Source organism: Pogona vitticeps, chromosome 4, assembly GCF_051106095.1.
Source record: "Pogona vitticeps strain Pit_001003342236 chromosome 4, PviZW2.1, whole genome shotgun sequence".
Lineage (NCBI taxonomy): Eukaryota > Metazoa > Chordata > Lepidosauria > Squamata > Agamidae > Pogona > Pogona vitticeps.
This window is the reverse complement of record NC_135786.1, coordinates 172,662,935-172,681,314: the sequence shown is the minus strand read 5'-3', so window position 1 is coordinate 172,681,314 and position 18,380 is coordinate 172,662,935. Positions and strand designations below refer to the sequence as shown.

Genomic DNA, 18,380 nt, shown 5'->3' with positions numbered 1-18,380 from the left:
TGACTATTTACTAAAATCCAAAATTCCATAGGCATGCGCTCAGTAGAATTTTGGACCACAGCAGAGAGGGAAAGCCAGTTAACTCTTTCCTGTTCAACCACCAAAAAAAATGGGCCAGCTCTAATCAGGAATGAGACAAAGCAAGAAAAAGTTAGAATCTCCCTTTCTTGTCGTTGTGCTTCCAGTTACATTTCCCACTCCCCATGATATTTTGACTTTAAAACAGTCTCAATTAAATGCAAAAGTACAATAAGCCTAACCTGCCATTTTTCAACTCATCTTCAAAAATATTCCTAATCTGCCCAGATCTAATTGGCTTCAAGTAGTGTTTTAGAGCCATATATAGCCCCAGATTTCTTGGAGTTTTCTATGTTAAGCATCTGGCAACAGCATTAGGTATATTCAGGTTCACTGCCAATGAATTCCTAACTGTTGGGTTACATGCTTTGTTGCTGTGGATGATTGCTGGAGGAACAAAGGCTATTTTCATGAGGTGGGAGGGTGGAGTGGGCACACAACACAATTGTAGATGTGTCCACGCAGAAGGAGGCCAGCATTCAATGGGACTTCCAGGCAACTGTGTGCAAGACTGCTGTCTTAAATTGCTTGGTGTATGGAGCTCTAACCCACAGCCATATAAAGAACTGCTCGGCTTACAGCCTGAGGTCACAGAATATATTTGCCACATGAAGTTTAATTTATGTTGCGAACAGGTGATCTCATGAGGAATAAAAATTTATACCAATGCAGTAGGACCCTTGAATATCTCTTTTTTAATAGATCTTTTTAGGCAATAACTGTAAAAACTAGGTATACATCATTTTTAGCTGCAAAATACTGCTGAAATACATCATAAGATATAATCCCATAAATACTTGTTGACCAGTATGCCCTTTTAGATTCAATGGCTGAAATCTTGTTGCTTAGTGAAGTGACTCACGCTAAAATAGGCCCACTGATTCAGTGGGGTTTCAAGTGAGTCAACTCCACCATAAGTTACATTGATTCTAATGGGCCTACTCTAAAAACTGGATGCAGTTTTTAAACAGTGGTAAGCATACAGATATCACTCTTCTGAACAAACTCCACAGCCAAGCCAAACACAACTGTTTGAAGGGTTTCATTCCAAAGGAGGAGAGATTAGGATCACTTAACAATAAATTAACATATAGTCTAGATCAATTGTGGGTAACCCAGGTGTTCTTCCACTGCAGCTCCCGGAAACCTTTGCCAGGGCAACTGGTGGTGAAGGCTTCTAGGAACTGCAGTCCAAGAACAACTGGGTTGCTCAAGGCTGGGAACCACTCGTCTAGACCACACCTGCCCTTTTCTGCAGCTCTCCGGTGCCTTCACTGTCTCTCAGTGTTCCCTGGAATTTCCCTTCTAATTAAAACAAGGCAAAATAGAGTTGCCATTGAGCACCAAACCACTATGTCAGCTTCAATATTTCAGTGATGGCATTGTCTTGTATTCTGTTCTCAAATGCACAGCATAACCACACAAGCACAGAGCAGGAATCGAAGTTAAGGCAAAACAGAGAGTTGTGTAATTCAACAGTGCAAATGAATGAATTATCTTTGGTTAGTATCCTATTCAGAGCAGACAGGCAGCCTGTAAGCTGAAGGATGTTGTCTAGCTGATCATACAACTGGTCTCCCAACAATGGGAAAATAAGACCATGTGCCAAGAGAGGAGCCAGCTATAATTTGGTGGGGAGACCACTCAGCACAATCATGGAATGTAACAGGATATTGGCCTTCGCTATTAAGACAGATCCCAAATTCTTCTTTTTCTATCAGCAATCAATTTGCTGATTTAAATGTATTCTGTTTTAAATGAATAAAATATAATCTGTAATTAATTTTAATTATCTTTAAATTCACTTCAGTGGGAATAATGCAATAATCTTTAATGAACTAATAATCTGGATTATTTCTCCTCAACCCGTGTGCCCTTCTCAATTCTAGCCTGGAAGCAAAGGTGAGATAAGCTTCATGGAACCATTATCAGGTTGCTGCCCAACTGAATATTTGGTAGCTGCTTTTTTCCCTTGCAACTTCTATTAACTGGTTGTTTTGCCCTCCCACTTCCCCAGCTGTTGCACTGAACAGGACGTTATGTGAGCTGCATAATTGGAGAAAATAAATGTACTGAAGAAACATCTGCTGGAGAAGCTGTCACTGTCAACTGTCCAACTTCATCAGTGATATACAGATATACCATCACTATAGCTTGCAAGCCTGAAACCTTAAGCAAAATATCATTAGGTATTTCTTGGTTCTGAGGGTCAAACTGTGCATTAGGCAGCATATCATTAGAAATTGACAGCCCGTTTACATTCTAGAAGGTAGACATTAGTATCTGAGCAATCATACTTGCAGGTGAGGACAGCCTACCTCCTGGTGACCAATCAAAAAACAAAGCAAGCTAATTTGCAAACAGGTGTGAAAAGAGCAAAAACTGTACAGCTTTCATCATTTAAGGAATCCCTCTTCTAATGATGTGGACTCTTCAATGTACAGTTTGACCCAGAATTGCCACTCCCTGAACAGGAGCTGATTCCCTTAGCCAAGATAGCAGAATAACAGCCTTAAGAACAGCTCAGTGTGAGGGGGTCGCTGCCAGCACCTGGCAGGCTGCTGGCCCTCACCCCACCCCCTTTAGAGTGCTCTGAAAGGGAAACTACACATGAACCCCTGGATGGCACAATGGAAGGCGAGCTGAAGTTGCTGAGGAGCCCAGCAGCAAGGTTCAGCTGGGAGAAGAGGTTAGGAGGTTAAGGGGAAAATAAAAGAGGAAGAGACAGGAGCAGGGGACTGGCAAGCGGGGGCAGGAAGAGGCAGCTTCCTCAGGAACTGTGAAGGACAGTGAGGCTACCTCAGATGGTGAAGAAACTTGGGGGAAAACCAGGGAACAGTTGACATTCTATGCCAAGGGGGACTTTGAGCACTGGCTGAAGGAAGACCCTTGGTGAGGCGTCTCAGTAGAGGTAGTGGTAGTTAATGAACAAAGGCAAGGTAGTGCTCCTATATTTGCCCCACCAGGGTCCCCATCTCAACTAGCATCCACCTGGTGATGCAGGAAGCTGACAGGTCCCGCTACCTTGACCCCAATTCAGTGCCAGCACTGGCATCACAAGTGCCAGAAAGAAAGGAGGCGTGGTTTTAGGAGGAGTCAGAGGGTGCCAGCAGATAACACTCAGTCACCTTTAGCAACCATCCCTGAGAGGAACCAAGCAGAATACTGGAGCATTCCACCACTTGCTTCAACTTGTGAGCCAGGCCTCTCTCCCTTTTTCCAGTATTTATTTATTTGTTTGTTTGTTTGTTTGTTTGTTTGTTTGATTGATTGATTGATTGATTGATTGATTGATTGATTGATTGATTGATTGATTGATTGATTGATTGATTGATTGATTGATTGATTGATACCCCGCCTATCTGGCCCACCGGACCACTCTAGGCGGCTTCCAATATAAAATCAGATAATAAAAACATAGACAAATACATAATTATCAAACAGCAACAGCAGTGAAATAAAGAAGGAAAAGTAAGAGAGAAATCAAGAATTGGCTGGAGGGAAGGCCTGGATAAATAACCATATTTTTAGTTGGGTTTTAAACGTGCCCAGCGTGGGGGCCGCACGAATCTCCGGAGGTTGTTCCAGAGGCGAGGAGCCACCGCTGAGAAGGCCCGGTTTCGTGTTTTCTCCTTCCGGGCCTCTCTCGGCATCAGGCTCCTCAGCCTCACCTCCTGACTCGTGCGGGTGATCCGGGTAGACCTTGGTGGGAGGAGGCGTTCCGCCAAATATCGAGGTCCAGTAGAAGACTTAACTAGGGGACAGGAGGGAGAAACTGTGCCAGAAATGCTAGTGCTGAGAACTGAACTCCTCAGTTGGAGTACTCAGTGGAAGAAAGTGACTTAACTTCTACCTCTGTATCTCCAAGTCAGCAAGCAATATATCCTGTGCCTGTTCGCAACAGCAGGCTGGGGCTTATGGAAATGCTTACTGGTGACATTTTCAACCCCGATCCTACAGTTGATAAGGCCAGGAGCATGCACACTTGGAAAAAAAAAATCTTTTTTTCAATACTAAAATTCATAGAATCCCCTCAGCCAGCACAATTCTTGTTTCAGGACAACAATGTCAGCCTTGGTTCATGTTCTCCTCAGTTTAATAGTATTCATAACCACACAGATAGTGTGTCAATATTTTGACCAAAATGATGGATGCTAGGACAAAGCACCATAACCATATTTGTTTTAAAAGAGTGCTTCACTCAAACAGCTGTTAATGTTCTTATTATTGAAGATCTTAGTTACTGACCAGAACTCTGAGGAAAAAATGTGTGTGAACAGTAATCACACAAGAGGTTTCTACCATCTGGCAGGGTGTCCGATGTTCAACTGTTTGCACAACCAACTCCATCACAACTGGCCACCTGACAGACTTCTCATTAGAAGGTGCAACTTCTTACACAATTGCAATTTAAGGATTCTGGCCACTATATTGATAAAACATTTATAAGTTGATCAACTTGCCCACAACCCCATTTTCAAATATAAAATAAAATACAACTAGAATTAATCCTGCTAAGCAGCTCTCTTTCCTCCAGTCTCCAAAGCAGATTTGAAATTAACATGTTTTTCCGTCCTTAGGTCAGGCATTAGTTTAATCAGGTTGTCCTGTCTTTTGAAAAATCTATATAATTCAAAATATCAGCAGGGAAACAGGAGTAATGCAAAAACAGCTTTCACGGAAACCATTTTACATTTCAGAGAATATTAATAAAAACACATTTCATATTCAATTACAGTTTTCAAAAGCACAGTAAAAAGCCAATAAGCAGAAATTAATTCAACTGAATGGAACCAAAAAATGAAGATTACAGCTGAACTTGATGAAGGTAGTTGCCAGATTTCTGAAGTTCCTTTTGGCTTGCTCGAAGCAAGTGGTATAGCTTTGATAGAGAATTTGGGAAATTGTGTTGGTAGATCACATCATTGGTCCTTGGTTGTGCACATTCACGTACTGCTTTTTGTAACTGTAGCTGCAGTGGAAATGAGATGTCAGATCCTCTGAGATTCAGAGAGAACCATGGGCGAAATATTTTATCACAGATAACCTGCAGAGAAGAAGAATGAAAACATCTTACATTCAGAATCAGTGATATGCAAATGAAGTAAGATCTTTGCCCAAAGTAATTTATATAAGGTTGGGCTTCAGACTTTTTCAGACAGAGGAAATCTATGCAAGCAAGCTTAGTTATCTCCCAATTTTGTGTCCTCCATCATGTGTGGGGGGCTCCAACTCAGTCAATGTACCTGCAAACAAGGAATGATGGGAGTTAAAGTCCTAAATATCTGGAGGAGACCAGGCTGAAGGAGCTGGACAATTAAATCAATAGCAAAGGAAAGTACCCATAAAATACTGTCCTCTTATTTGCAAAAGAAGAGAGCAAGAGCATTAAATGCCTTGTTAGGGCAGATGAATGGTCCACTTAGCACTGACCAGTCCACATGATGCAAGAATACCTCTAGAAACATTTGCTGTTATCCAAATATCTCTTTCAGAAGCAGAAGCCCTAACAAACTAATGACTGCACCCCAAAAATTCAGAATCATATTTCAGTGGCTAAAGCTGGTTTTGTACATTAATTTCTTTGTGGAAGCAGATTGATTTGACCCATCTGAATGAACTGAGACCTCCTATACATTCCTACGCATCATGATGTATTCTGGAAGAAGGCAAATGTCTTTTTACAAAAGTCCTCAATATAGTTCTAATGGCTACTGACTAATCTCTCCACTATACATTTTAATTTTTAACCTAGGATGATATGACCACCATCTTCTCCAAGCACCTCTCTTACATACCTGTGGAGAAGAAAAATACTGCAATCACAAACACAGGAGTATGTTTTGACTCTATGTAGTGTGAGAAAAGGATATCAGACATATTTGTATTACAGATATATAGGTATGAAAATTTCCTTGTACTGCAGATAGAAGCCTGTTTCCTTGTACTGCTTCATTTGTTCTCATAACCCTTGACTTAGTACTTGCTTCACAAATGAGAACGGGGCTACATGTTACATCTGCCACAAGAGAGCCACTAAAACATCATCCCCACATCAAGAGAATTTGAATGGCTTGAGTGACTTAAAAGTGTAATAATTAGTTTGAGAATTTGAGTGTTCACTGAGTGGTGTAATAAATAAGACCTAAATCCAACAGTTGCTCCTAACAGGAAGATATTCAACAAGGGAAATTACATATGTTTTGACTTATCCCCATTGATTCACCAGCTCTGCTCTGATAGAACTAACAATTGAATTTGCATCCAGTAATAGACAAATAATTCCATAACCACTTACTTGAAGGTTATTATTGGCTCTCTCTGCACCACATCTTCTGCTCCTGAGGTCACATTTTGAAAAGCAATCAAAAAAATTACAGTCCTGATCTCTGGTGCAGTTCTGTTCCAGGATGTCTCTCATTTTAGGTTCAAAAAAAGCCATATCAACATCAATAGCAACCACCTGCAAGCAGAGCAAGACACATTCAGGGTTACACATTCTGAGGCAAGCGGCAGTGCAAATCGCCACTTTTCTCTCTGTGTTGTTTCCAAATCCCAAGATTACTGATCCAAGCATTCAAGGATAAATGCTAGAATAAATTAGAAATTGCAAGTGATGAGCTCTATGACTTCAAGGCTGCAAAGAGAATGGAAACCATTAAGAGCTGATTTTAGTATGGAGGGAAGGCGCAAGATTTTGAGGGAGACAATTGAGATCACTGGCGGCCTCAGAATAATTTAGTTCAATTCTCCGTCATAAGAAAAGGTGTTTCTTTAAGGTTGTAAATTCAGTTTCTTATCTTCTAGGCAGCATCTCTATCAAGTGTTGCTTCAAACTTAAGAGGCATAACAGCAGCAGCCCTACAGCATGCCATATCTCACCACAGCTCGGTAGCAGAGCCCATACCTGGACACACTGTTTCAGGAAAAACATGAGAATTGCCCAGTTCTGCCGTGTTTCCCCCAAAATAAGACAGGGTCTTATATTAATTTTTACTCCAAAAAAAGGCATTAGGGCTTATTTTCAGGGGATGTTTTAATTTTTTTCATGTACAACAATCTACATTTATTGAAATACAGTCATGTCATCTCCTTCCCGTTGGTGCACAATGCTACACAATGGTGGAAGGTGGGATTTCACTTAACTGGGGCTTATTTTTAGGGTAGGGCTTATATTACAAGCATCCTGAAAAATCATACTAGGGCTTATTTTCAGGTTAGGTCTTATTTTCATGGAAACAGGGTAGTCTCTGGTTCATCTAGTTAAAAGGATCAGGTAGCTGATATTGTGGAATAACTCTCCCTCAGATCCTGGCCAGCCTCTGGCAAAGAGGAGAGGAGACTAGTCATCTCCTCTTTGGAGACAACTAGTGACTAGAGACTCTAGACTCTAGACTCTAGAGAGACTCTAGGCGACTAGAGACTGCTGGCCAGTAGTCTTCAACTTTTTGGCCAGTCATCAAGGATTCTGGAAGCCAAAATCCAAATCCTATGGACCAAAGACTGACAACCACTAACTAGATTAGGCAGATACTCTGGCCTGATATAAATTGGTCTCTCCTGTTCCTAGGGGTTAAGCACCTTCTCACTGTTTCCATAAGTCATAAACATTTCTTTAGAAATCTTTGTGGATTTTTTTTCTTCTTGACCGTGCTTGAGTTTGATTGAATTGGTGTACCTGTTGGAAGTGACTGGGTGCATGTATTTGCATAGGGAAGAGGAGAGAGAGAGAGAGAGAGAGAGAGAAGACCACTACATGTTTCCTAGACTGTCCTTTTCCTGATTGAGCCTGCGTGGACTCTCTTTCAATCTTAGATTGCTTTTCTTAGGGTTGTTAATGTCACTGCCTTCCCTGTCATGCCTGTCTAGCAGTCAATGTGGTTTTTTGGAATCTACTTTATGTTTTACTATAGTGATACACTTTCAAAGGTGCAGTTTTCCTGGAACAAAAGAAAGATGCTTTCAATCAAAGGAACTTCTCATGAAAACCAGAACTGCACAGCACTCACAATCCTTCCAGATAAAAGATTATTTTCTTTTCAGCATCATAATTTTTGAGTGGGAGGACAGTCACTTCCTTGCTGCTTTTAATTAGGTAAATCAGAATCAGAAATCCTTGCCAGCCTATTGCAGACTATTCAGAGACATATACGTGGATTCTGATCTACCTATCTCACCATCCCCACTGCATCCTAAGATTGCTTCCTTAGAGTAATATTGCTTCATTAGAGGGCATCTACATTGGTCATTTGCACCACAGTTTGCACTGGAACTAGCATGGACAAAATCAAACTTAAACCCAGGGATTACACGGCACAAAACTAAGAATGCAGACACCTAGTGGAGAATTGTCTCTTTTTGATGGAGAATCATCTTTTTTAGATCAGCTGGCAGGGATGATTTTATTTTAACTTTAATTTAATTTAATTTAATTTCTAACTTTTCTCTGCTTTCTGCCTTGCATGGTTTCCTCATTCAATCAATACAAAGCAGTGTTTGCAGGATGCGTGCCTGTTGTCTCCAGTTTTTTTTAAGGCTTTAAAATCATCGTTGAAAGGAATTAGCACTAAGCCACTTTAAATATTTTTTTAAAAGAGGCAAATTGCCAGTTAGCACTTCGTCAGATAAAAGATGCCAGTGGTTAGAGTAAAAACAAAACTTGTAGTCATCTGGATATCTATAGCAATTCCACTCATGTAAACCAGCAGAGAACTAGTCTGAAAAACTGTGGATCACAGCAGATACAAGTATATTTCCCCCACTGTGTAGTTGCACCCTTACTCTCCCTCCAAGGAGATCTTTCTACTAGTAGTGATTTTTCCATGTCAGATATGAATTCTAGTCTTTAAGCTGTCCTGTCAGTACAACATTCTCTTTTATGAACATTATTTTTGTCTGAAAATAACAAATATGAAAAGGAAGCAGAAGCAGAATTAAAGGCAGCACACCCACAGCAATCTGAATGGCAGGACAGAAGTCTTGAATCTGAGATGGGATCTCTCAGCTTTCCCTTAGAAGTAGAGAAGCGTATTGCTTAAAGCATTTCACTTAAACCTCTTGGAAAGCTTTAGAAGATTGACACACCTTAGGGCCCTTCAGAAGTTCACGCAAACAGTAACAGAAACCTACCCACAGTATGCTAAGTATACTGTATCTTTGTGGAGTGTTGATCTGTTAAAAGAATCTAGGGGGGGGCATCCTTCTTTTATTTTTTTTTTTAATCTCCCCCACACACACACACTTTTTTGTTAGCATGTACATAATCAGGCCAGATTTGCAGACTGCCTTCCATAATCTATATCTGAAATGGCTCAGCTATAACCCAAAAGCCTTGTATAAATTTTCCAGGCAGCTCAAGAAAACCAATTGCATGTATAGAATTAAAACAATGCAAGTCTTTCATCTATTTCTGTTATGTACTGGCCTTTAGTGCAATGTTGAGATATTGGCACTTGGAATAAGATTTTCATGTGACAGATTTCTTTTCCAAAGTATTCTTTATGATCTGTGGCAGCACTATCAGCTCGAACCTCATTTCCCTATGAATCAATCTAAGATTTAACAGCACCAAGGGGCAGTACTGGCCCTTTCATTCAAGAATAATTTTATATTGATCTACAAAGCCCTGCAAGGTCTGAGGCTGGCATGCCTGAGAAAGTGCCTCTGCCCATGGGGAGTGCAGGGGACAACAACCTCTGAATCCCATCATGATAAGCTGCCAAGAACTCTTAGAGCAATGTGGCACTGTTGGGGTCAGGGCACCAATCTTACATCAATCAACAAGATTGCTGTACACTAGCATAAGCAAGAAAATTATGAATGGCTTACTGTATTTGGAATAGGTCTTGTCTACACAGTAATTTCATCAGATGGATAAACTGGAAATGCATTTCGACTCTATGTTCTGATAGTGTCTGACTACCATCAGAACAAATACAAGGTTGCATTTGCTGATCATGACTACTGAAGAGCAGTCAGGGTAGGCTCATGGTCTTATTGAGAGGCTTAACCTCATTGCCATTTTGAGGATTTCCTAGCACTTTAGCAGGTGGCTGAATAGCTCAGTGAATTAGGTATCTGCCTGTGGAGCCAGAATTTGGGAGTCCAGTTCCCCACCGTGCCTTCCAGAAGACCCTGACTGTATAGCCTTGGGCAAGCTGCACAGTCCCAGGGCACCCCTAGAAGAAGTGCATGGCAAATTACTTCAGAATACTCTTTGCCTAGAAAAGCTTGGGAAAAGTTGCATAACTTGGAATCATTACGAGCATGTTAGCATTAGCTTTACCACTGCACTGCTGAAAAATGCAGGAAAATGTTCTCAGGTCCCTATTCACCACCATGAAAATCTCACAAGTACTCTCCTCATCTATAACAGTAAAAACCAGAATACAATATTAGCAACACTAACAAAGCAGATTTTAAAAATATATACTTTGTTGCCCATTTAGGACTCCTAAAATCTGCTCCCTGAAATGAGGAAGAAATGTCTATCTTTGTTCACTAATGTCTTTCAGCAGTAATGGTACAGCTTTTACACAGAGAAGTCAGGAGAACACAGCATTTATAGTTTTTAAGTTTCTTATGTAGATGATGCAGTTAGTGCTGCATTTTCAGAAATCTAGTGATTTTCTAATTCTCTAGGACTGGAAGACTGCTTTTGCATATACAGTATATGCCTAAAAGATAAACTGCAGGTGGTATTTCCAATCTACTTCTGACAAAAGCCAGAATTTTCCAGAAAAATCCCCAACCCACATTTCCCCAATTTCTCAGTTTCTTCACATTAAGGAGGAGGAAAATACAATCAGGGACAGTGGCAGAGAGATAAAAATGAAAGACAAAAACCTAAAAGATAATTCCAGTTAGCCTAGGAAAAGTGCCTGTTAAGCCTGAAATAGAAATAATTCAAAGAAGCATTCCATTTCAGCACCTTGCTAAAGAATCCTCGTCTGCCATTCCCACACACTAACTCCCAATCTCTCCTGTGATCAAGTCACTTCCTTCTTTCCTCTCTTCATCTGGTTTTGCTGTTAATCGTCTATGTGCTCACTCTTACATAGGGTTGCCAGATGTCTGGCAAAAGGAGGACATGTCCTCCTTTTTTAGCCTAATGTCCTTCGTCTGGCAGGCTAAGCTAAAAACCTTTAAAATGTTCGGCTTTCACCCAGCCTCCCCTGCGGTGGCCCCTGCGGTCGCTAGAGGGTACCCACTGCCTGAAATGGGAAGGGACCCTGGTCTTACGTGGCATGGGGGAATCCTAGGTATCTGTCATTCTGCCGCTGGTGGAGATGGATGGGGGGGGGAGTGAGAGTGAGTGGGACGGGCTTCATCACCCAAAGGGGAAAGGGTGGCCAAAGGCAGCCGTAGAACAAGAAGCCGGGAGGGGCACTTGAGGATCGGGTCCTACATGTGAGTCATCCTGTTTCGGGAGGCGTAGGTGAGTGTTGTTTTGTCATTTAGGTCTGTCTCCTAGTATGTGGATGATAGGTTTTGTGGTGTGTGTACCAGGTGGAACATGAAGGCATACATTACAGTAAATAATAAGTTGATTGGTCTGTACTGCACTGGTTAGAGCTGCCCATGGCTGTGTCTTCTACTGTTGAGGTTCAAGTAGTCGTAAGTGAATTTAGGAGCTTGATGTGCTGTTGCCTCGTTCTTAAGGGGTAGTTGCCTGTCCTTGTGCGAGATCTTGGTGAAAAGTGCTACTGTAGAAAACATTCCTTTTCTCCTCCATGATCTGGGTGGCAGGCAGTTGGATGCTTACCAACTCCCAGTCCTACACAACTATTAACACACAACAAGTTTTGATGTAAGTATACATGGTAGAAATTTTATTGTGGGAATGGTACTATCAACTCAAATAAAATAGTCGGAGAGTATGTGTAAACCTGCTCATTGCTGGAGCTCACTGACTATCAGATAACCAAGGGCTGGAATTAATTTTTATTTTTTAACATGGCTGTTTCTTGGTCGGTTCACTAAGATACATTTATTTGCAGCTTTTTAAATAAAATTATATTGATTATGTGTTTAATCTGGAGCTATTCAAATGAAACATTCAATACATCCTCCTCTGTTCTCTTTTTTTGTTTTTCCTCCTTTTGGTACCCATGCACAGTATCTGGCAACCCTACTCTTACACCCTCTTGTTTTATTGCCCTGGGTTGTCACTACAAAATGCAAGTTGTTAGAAAAATCAGTTACTTCCAAGCACTGAACAAACCAAATACGTACTGGCTATCCTCTTTAGTACTTACAACAGAAAGAGTTCCTGTGCTCTGAATAATCGGCATAGGATGCTCAGCCAATTTTCTAATATGATTAAGTGACCAAAGCTTTACTCATTTTAAGTGGCCATCCTAGAGTCTTAACAAGGAGGAACTGTAATTTCAGGTCAACACACTGCTACTATTAATAACCATTTTAATTCATTAGTCTCCATTAAAGTTTGAAACATACACAAGAAGAATTCTCCCTCATGTGCCACCTAACTTTGTAGTCATCACTCATGGCAAGAAAGCTTAGGTCTAACTAGCAACCAAGCTATAATTTCACCCTTGACTCATTGGGAAACCCTCTCTTTTCTAACCAAACCCTTAAAAGAAATATTATTTTATCTGTGGTTGGGAGGGGAATAAGAGTTCTTGCTTCCTTATCACAAAATGTTTTGTTGTTGTTGTTGTTGTTGTTGTTGTTGTTGTTGTTGTTGTTGTTGTTGTTTTGCAGTTTGTGGGTCAAGCTAGGCAAATCACTTTTAAAAGATTATAGCGGCCCCAGGATTCTTGCAGAGCTCTGTACCTGTCCATTTAGTTTTCCCAATTAAATTGATGGCTTCTCCCCAATGACCTATCAGAAAACAAAGCAAATAAAATGGGGAGGTAAGATAAGCTCATGTTAGGACAAACCAAAACGTATCTTACTACTTAAAGGAGCACTGTTTCTAGTTATGAGGTAAGAGTCCGATCTAATTCGACTCTTTGCATGCTTATTTAAATAATTTGAGTGAAATGAAATTATTGTCATAATCTAGTTACTAAGCCCCAAAGAAGGCAGTTAAGGAACTACTGCCTGAAAACTATATGACATGGAACAGATGCAAAATGCTACTCTTAAAAAAACCTTTAAAAAGACAATTCCTTCCCTTTTTCTTTAGAATCGATATATCCACATTTCACTCTTCTCTTTCCCTCCTTTTTAGCAGCATTCAGTACATTAACTATGGCCAAAGTCATCACCTTCTGTAACTCTGTTTCCGAAACTCCATTAAACTAACACTTGCAGAAATTAAAAAAGTAAATTTTGGAATATAATTCGCAGAATCCCCCGTAGGAGTTATTGAATGCTTCTAATTAGCAATGTTTCTGAATGCAAAATAGTTTTCTTCCTGCTTCCTCCCCAAATGGTCGCTCTCTCTCTCTCTCTCTCTCTCTCAGTTTCAGTTCTCTCATCCTTTTATCTTCTTCTGTTTCCAGCCCCCTCTGTAGAACTAAGCAGCTGGTTCTATTTGAAAGCTGGTCACATGTATACCTGTTCCATTTGTTATTTGTATAACTTACTGTTTGTAGCTTTCAATTGTTGTCTGTTTAATGATGTAAGCTGCCTTGGGTCATTTTTTTAAAGAAAAAGGCAGAGTAAAAAGGTTTTAAATAAATATTGCTTCATTTTTCTAAATGTGGGCTCTTTTTCTTTGTTTGTTCCCTACCCAGGCACCTCCATTTCTGCCATGGCACAAAGAAGCCTTCTCTTAAAAAGCATTAATGTGTTGCTCAGATGCATGTGTATGATAAAACACATTCACAGAATGAAGTATAACAGGCTTGCAAGGCTCTATTTGGCCCCAAACACCACTCGAACAAGGCAGTGGAGAATAGACAACAGTGTCCTATAGCATAGGACATTAATGACTATCAGATAGCTGGCTGATTGTTTTAAAAAGAAATAAACAAGCCTTCTCATCCTTTTCATTTCTATAAGTTCAAGAACCAAAGCAGCAGTTATTCCTCCTCCTCCTCCTCCTCCTCCTCCTCCTCCTCCTTCTTCTTCATTTGTTATTAATAATAATAAATGCATGGGTTTCCAGGGTTTTCTAGGTTGAGTATGCAAAGTGGCTTACCGTTCACTTCTTCCCGGGAATGTCCTGGAATTGTGCAACTTGCCCAAGGCTACATATAATGGCTCTTATCTCAAGAATCACAGTGGGAAATCAAACTCCCTAAATTCTGTGCAATCACTATTTAATTTGCACATTAAAAAGTTCTCATTTTCATCTTTTGTCAAGAGTAGCAGAACATATCTCACCCTCCTACCAGGCAAGGAGAATAATTTTATGGTCCCTCATCCTCACAGGTAACAATTAGAGGATCCTCACAAAGTGAGGATTTTCATCCCTACTATGTAGTGACTGTACTGCTTCTGACTAAACCTATAGAAAGCAAGACTGTTCCATTCCCCTCCACTTAATAATTCAATCTTTCTGATGTTTGCTCCCTCCCACACATTCTCCAGGTTCCAATTATACAGCTGAATAAACACCAAAATAACGAGACAATAAAAATACACCCACGCCTTTAAGTCACTACATGCTTGAGTAGCACATCTAAGTGCAAAGTTCTATGTGCATACTTAATAAATACTAAGACTGTTGGCAGCTCTGCTAATGAACACTATTTCTGTTTTACAGGAATAAAATTATTTGCTCTAAGTTAAGCTGAAACCATGATTTGAAGACCCTTCTGTAGAGGTCTGTCCCTAGAAAAATTCCAGCTGAGGTCAGTGTTTACTTCGGGGTTCTGTTTTACCTCTCTCCATGATGACTGAAATCAGCTGCATCATTCCCAAAAACTTACTTACTTTCAAGAACTTCCCTTTTCCCTACCACAATTTTGAGACTGAATTAAAGCATCACCCACACCACCAGGTTAACTAAAAGCCAGCCTAAATGCATAGGGCTAACCCAAATTACTATTCCCAGCAAAAGCAGACCCACTGAATCAGTGGAACTTTGTTAAGTCCATTTGTTGACTTAACAAATCCTACTCATTTTATGGGTCTGCGCTAGAGCTTTTTTAGATGCTAGCTCATAAATAGAGCAAACAAGGGAGGGATCATTCTAGCCTTAACAACTTCCTTCTCTACTGCCAGTTACTCAACATACACAACGCACCTCTTGCTATCCATGAGTGTCTCTGTGCAAGTTGAAATTTTAATTGCATATAGTCTTGTCCAAGTGTGGAAATTTTTGTGGCTTAAAACTTCTAATTACACAACAGAAAAAAAAATCAGGGACCTACAGTGCAGAATTAGCTTCAAGTCTCGTTGTCTCATCAACTGGCACTTGCAGTCTCAATAATTCACTCTGAGACATTAGTAAGAGAAAAAATAAAAGTTCTATTTACTTACAGTTCTGAAACAAATAAAAATAAATAGCATTCTGCAGAAAAATGATGACTGGTTACATGAGCAGAACTTAACTGAGTGAGTCTGCTTAATGACTAACTATACGACTAAATGGTTGTTGTAGGTTTTTTGGGCTGTTTGGCCGTGTTCTGAAGGTATATGACTAAACGCTGTCTCTAACTGACCCCTAACTTTAAAAAGAGTGGGAAAACAACTCCTGAGAAAAAAATCTTCACAAAATCTGAGGGAGGGAGTGATTGCTGCTGGACTGATTAAAATTCACCTCAGTCCAGAAAGGTCCCTCCCAGCTAAAACTCTTAAAGGCAGCATATGAAAGTTGTAACAACTCCAACATAAAGTTCCTTCTGGCGTATGTAAGCAGTATGCCAGCTTTCTAGGGCCAGCTTTCTAGGGCTAGCTTATTGCTCTCCACATGCAGAAAGGTGACAGAAGAAATGGCAGAGGGGGACAAATTTAGCTACATCTTCCTGCTCATATGTTTACTTTTTGTGAACTAATTCCTGCACAGGACCTATTTGGGACTTAACAACTTAATTCAGGTCTAATGTTTCATAACACTTCAAGAGCACACTCAAGGCTGGGATTCCTTCTGCAGCTCTGAGGAATGCACCAGCTACTGCCATCACCAGCACTACCTGGTTCATTTGGAGATTCTTATCACCACTACTTGCTTTGCCTAGTGAGATGTCCAAGGTCTGCAGAAGTACAAAAGGTCTTCAGGGAAAACAAAGCAGGGGAACAACCTAATGAGGACTGAACGTGCACAGTGGGTTAGGAATTCTTGATGACAATGTGAGAAGAAAGGTGAGATGAGGAGGGTAATGGAATGGAGATTTGTTTGTTTCAATAAGTATTTATTTTAAAATCACTTTTCTGCCATTGTAATCTTCCAGAGAGATGTGAGGTAAAATATTAAGGAGGATGGTACAGTTGCCTGGCTGGAACGGTGAACAGGACAACTCCACACTGTGGAAGCAGCAGAAGAGTGAGCGGACAGTCTGGCCCCAGGTGAACAGGCCAAACCCTCATTATGTCCACCTGTGCAAATAAGAATAACCCCATCTCTAATGCTGACATGAATGATTTCGATTACACAGTATGTTAAGTAAAAAGCACAGTGCACAAAGCTCTAAATTACAACATCTGGAACATCTGTGGCATAAAGCACTTTGCACAGACATAGATATACGTATAACATTTCCAAATAATTCCATTTTTCCAGAAAAAAACACACATTTTCCCTATTTCTTTCTGGGGAAAATGTAAATGTTTGGAAATTTTAGATCTCTACTCCCACCCCACCACCCCACCATGACCATTTCCATTTTTGGAGCAGAGTTTCTCCCCCCCCTCCATTTTTTTTCTGGAACAAACTTGGAAATTTTTGGAAATTTTACATCTCTACACAGACATTCTCAGTGGAGAAGCAGGGGGCTACAATACAATCAGTGCTCACAATTTCAGTTACAAGAATGGATCATAAATTTAATCAGCATAGTCAACTTACTGTCAGATCATTCCGGATGGCGAAGTTTTCTGGTTTGATGTCACAGAGATGAAGGCGGTGGGAGAAGTCATTGTCAAAATGATTTACCATATCCAGAAAGCTGATTGCAATTTCAGTGATGGCCTTAGCTTTGTTTTCAATCTCGGAGAATGAGGCACCAACAGCATCTTCTACAGAAAAGAGAGTTTTGTGCCATGCATGGCCAGCTGTTAAATACTCCACAGCATAGAAGTGGCCACAAGAGCCAATGACCCTTAGAACATGTTTACTAAAGTCTCGTAAAACACTAAAGTAAATGTATTCTTCCTGTTGGAGTAAAGACCACATGCTCGCCAACTGTGCTTTCCAGTGTGGGCCTCTCTTCTTTGTCCACAATGGTCCCACTGTGTTATTAGGAAGTTCTAAGCCCAGAACATTCTTGACTTCCAAAGCAACCATCATAAATAATTCTGCCTCTGGGATGCCCTGTGATTCCATTTCCTCCAAAAAGCCAAGGGGGTGATAACTAGAGAATATTTCATTTTTTGATTTCAGAATCACTGGGCGGCCTCTCCAGTCAGCTTGGATGACCTTTTTACCTCTGTCGTAATAAAGGCAGCGTCTGTATATCAATTTCTGTGCCACACACAAGTCTTCACACAGATCCCCTGTCAAGGTTCCTTTCCTATAATCAAGACACTGGAGAAACAATAGAAACAAACAAACCATCATTAGCAGAAAGCCACCATTTCCAGTACCTTCAAGAATCTGGCTGAGGTAAAATCACTTCAAGAGCTTTTATCTCTGAAATAAATTTTACAGCTGTTTATGGCACATACAAAAGTAAGATACCCAGATAGCAGCAGGTTTGAAGACCACATCTACCCATGTAATTACTGATAAAATGTCTTGTAAAACTGGTAAGTCATAAGGGCCAGAGAACTTAATTGGCTCAAACCTGGTGTTGTGGGGATGAAATCTGCCCCCAAAAAATAACAAGAGGCTCTGTGATTTGCATCTGGACTCATATTTCTCTGTCTCATGTGCCAAAAGTGAGTTGAAGCTTATCTTTTTCCTTTCTCATACATTAAATGTTCAGAAAAAAATATGTCATGCTGGTTTATGACTTATGCTTTTGCTATGCACCTATGTGATGGACAGTTCAAATATCCATCCATTTTAAAGCACACTTTCTTATAATGTGGGCATGCCCCCTAATCCCTGATTTACAGAGAACAGTCCACTATCTGAAGTGCTGTCAGAGGACTGCCCTCTGTTTGAAAGTACTGAAGAATTGATCAGATAAAGTTTAGTCTATATATATATATTTTTTTTTTTTTTAAAAAAAGAAGCCCTATGAAGAAAGAAGAGACTTTGAAGTTATTTATTTCAACAGATG

General features: G+C 40.3%; 1 protein-coding gene across 2 annotated transcripts in view; it reads right to left on the bottom strand.

Annotated features, from left to right (window-relative positions):
- Positions 1-753: 753 nt before the first annotated feature.
- Positions 754-18,380, bottom strand: part of DIPK1C (divergent protein kinase domain 1C) — a 28,735-nt gene continuing 11,108 nt past the window's right edge. Inside the window, exons 2-4 of one of the 2 annotated variants that reach the window (XM_020801810.3) lie at positions 17,003-17,680; positions 6,377-6,541; positions 754-5,125 (exon numbers count right to left, since the gene is read on the bottom strand). In XM_020801810.3, the coding sequence (XP_020657469.3) occupies positions 4,886-5,125; positions 6,377-6,541; positions 17,003-17,680 (1,083 nt within the window). In that variant the 3' untranslated portion in view covers positions 754-4,885. The remainder of the gene's footprint in view (positions 5,126-6,376; positions 6,542-17,002; positions 17,681-18,380) is intronic. The other variant, XM_078393526.1, reaches the window with a different exon arrangement.